A 2,442-nucleotide genomic window follows, 5' to 3' on the forward strand; every position below is an offset into this window, starting at 1 on the left:
TATCTTAGCAAACTGAAAAGATAAGTGGCTCTTATTCTATATTCTAACTTGTCAATATTGGTAATTTGAGTTTCTAATTCATACGAAACTATAGACTTAGTATTTTAACTCACAAACATCTCATTTGAACCAGTACTGCATTCAACATACCACATGACACACAAAAATCAATGTTTATCTGTGTTTTTTTAATATTTGCTTTTGAATTAAGAAATTGAGTATTGTTCTAAAATTTGAATTATAATCTCCAGTTTGATACCAAAGTTATTGACATAAATTCATGAAATAGTAGTTCAATAAAATTTTGAATGCGAGTCAACAAACGAGATAACATGGACTTTCACCCGTAACCCATCTTGAAAGCGTTAATAAAAACAAAAACATTTTATTTCTTCTACTACAAGTACATTTTCTAAAAGTTCCACATAATTAACAATAGGGATTACTTCACAAATAATGCTAAACAGTCACTTAATTGCTAATTTTCTTGTATCTATAGTACTTCATCAAAAACACAAAATAAAATTTACAACACTAAAGTAACTAATCACAGTAACAGTAACATACACAATCACCAACGAACAATCAACTCTACTCTAATTAGCATATTATATCATTGAATTTTTTTTGAGCTCTGAAGTTCTCATTAATGGTAGAGCTACTGTTTTGTTACTTCTAAAACTCTTTAGTGTCAGGAGGATACTCCTAACTCTGTACTGGTTTCTAACTTCTCTATTTCATCAATTTAAATTTTATAATCATTACCACTCATAATTCATATAGTTTATATTACCTACTTTTCTACTTTTCTTATAAGAATGTTAAGTATGATGGAACATTACATTATGATTGAAAATAATTGTGAACACTTTTTTTTAAGTTACCATGTTAAAGATGGTTTACTCAGACAAAAAAAGGAGAGTATATACAGGGTGTGAAGGTTGTGCACCATCATACTACTTTTAAGTCCCAGCATTACTGAGATTTTTTGTTTCTGTTAGTCATGATTGTATATTATTAATTTTCTGTTTCTTTTGACACTCCAAATGGTTGGGATGACATTAGCATTGCAAGAATGCATCAAAGTAATTCTGTTATGACATTGTGTTATGATATTGTGTTATGACATTGTGTTATGGTATTGAGTTATGATATTGTGTTATGGTATTGTGTTATGATATTGCATTATGACATTGTGTTATGATATTGCATTATGACATATCAGGGAAGTTATGAATGTTTTGTTAAAAATACTTCCAGTCATGATGTAAAAAGTAACCATTAAATGAGTAATAAAATAGTCTAAGATCACATATAAATTTCATTTACTGCTAAGAACTCATGATTCTGCAGTTTTTGGAAGCCATAATAATATCTGGAATGAAAAGGAATCCAACCACATAGTACTTCTAGGTATCATTATTGAGAATTTCACCCAAATTGTTTCCTGAACTTTTAACAAAATTCTAGTCATTATGTTATGCCATTATCACAAATACTTTTTTCTAATATTCGAAACAAATGTCAATTTTCAGATTTCCAAAATGTTCATACTGAACCTCTTAAATGGGGGAAGATCAAAGAAGCATGGTGGATCTTGGGATTGGCTGAACAGATTCACTTGAAAATCAACAGGAATATTTAAATAATCATTTGAACCAATGTCTGTTAAAAAGTGTTACATTGTTGTTGTCACTGATAATAATGCCTTACCTGAACAGGGCACCACCGATGAAAGTAGCTCAGTGTTTTGTACCCAACCTGAAGTAAAGACTTGGCACTTTCCAATGAAATTCTGTATACATTTGCGAAAATATTAGATCGTTTCCTTATAATTTCATTAATTGTTTTGTTTACTCCTCTGGTAGTTTTCTTTAAATTAAGGCCACTTTGAATCTCAATCAAAGGAATTTTTTTGTTTTTCAGAAATACCTGAAAAATATAATTGTAACAATAAAAATTATTATTACTTTAACCGTTAAATATTAAATTATAAAGCATAATAATAAATTATGTTTAACACAATGTTTTCTTTAGAACACTATGTTTGAAGTCACTGTAACCTAATAATTTCATAGTACTTAAATATTTTCAAAAAAATTTAATATTTATTTTGCAATAATAGTTTGTGATTGTTTGAAAAAACATCAACAGATAAATGAAGATAACAGTTTAAATCAAATAATTTATTACCACACTGGTTTAGAATATGAAATCTCATGATCAGGAATTTTATCATTAGTGGACACACTATTTGTAATTATTATTCTGTAATATAATTATTACAGTTAAAAAAGAAATATCTTTTATAAATAAGCCTACAGGCAGAATGATCATAACATCAATTATAATGTTTACATCTCATGAAAACATTAAAACAAGATTTTAAAACTGCTTTCAAGTCTACTGCTATTCAAAACAAATGGTATTAATTTTCTACAC

General features: G+C 27.8%; 1 protein-coding gene across 1 annotated transcript in view; it reads right to left on the reverse strand.

The window, feature by feature from the left end:
• Positions 1-2,442, reverse strand: part of LOC106478580 (adenylate kinase 9-like) — a 59,187-nt gene that overhangs the window by 19,916 nt on the left and 36,829 nt on the right. The window contains exon 20 of the mRNA XM_022382458.1: positions 1,714-1,929. Coding sequence (XP_022238166.1) covers positions 1,714-1,929 — 216 coding nt within the window. The remainder of the gene's footprint in view (positions 1-1,713; positions 1,930-2,442) is intronic.

This window comes from Limulus polyphemus, unplaced genomic scaffold, assembly GCF_000517525.1.
Source record: "Limulus polyphemus unplaced genomic scaffold, Limulus_polyphemus-2.1.2 Scaffold11, whole genome shotgun sequence".
NCBI lineage: Eukaryota > Metazoa > Arthropoda > Merostomata > Xiphosura > Limulidae > Limulus > Limulus polyphemus.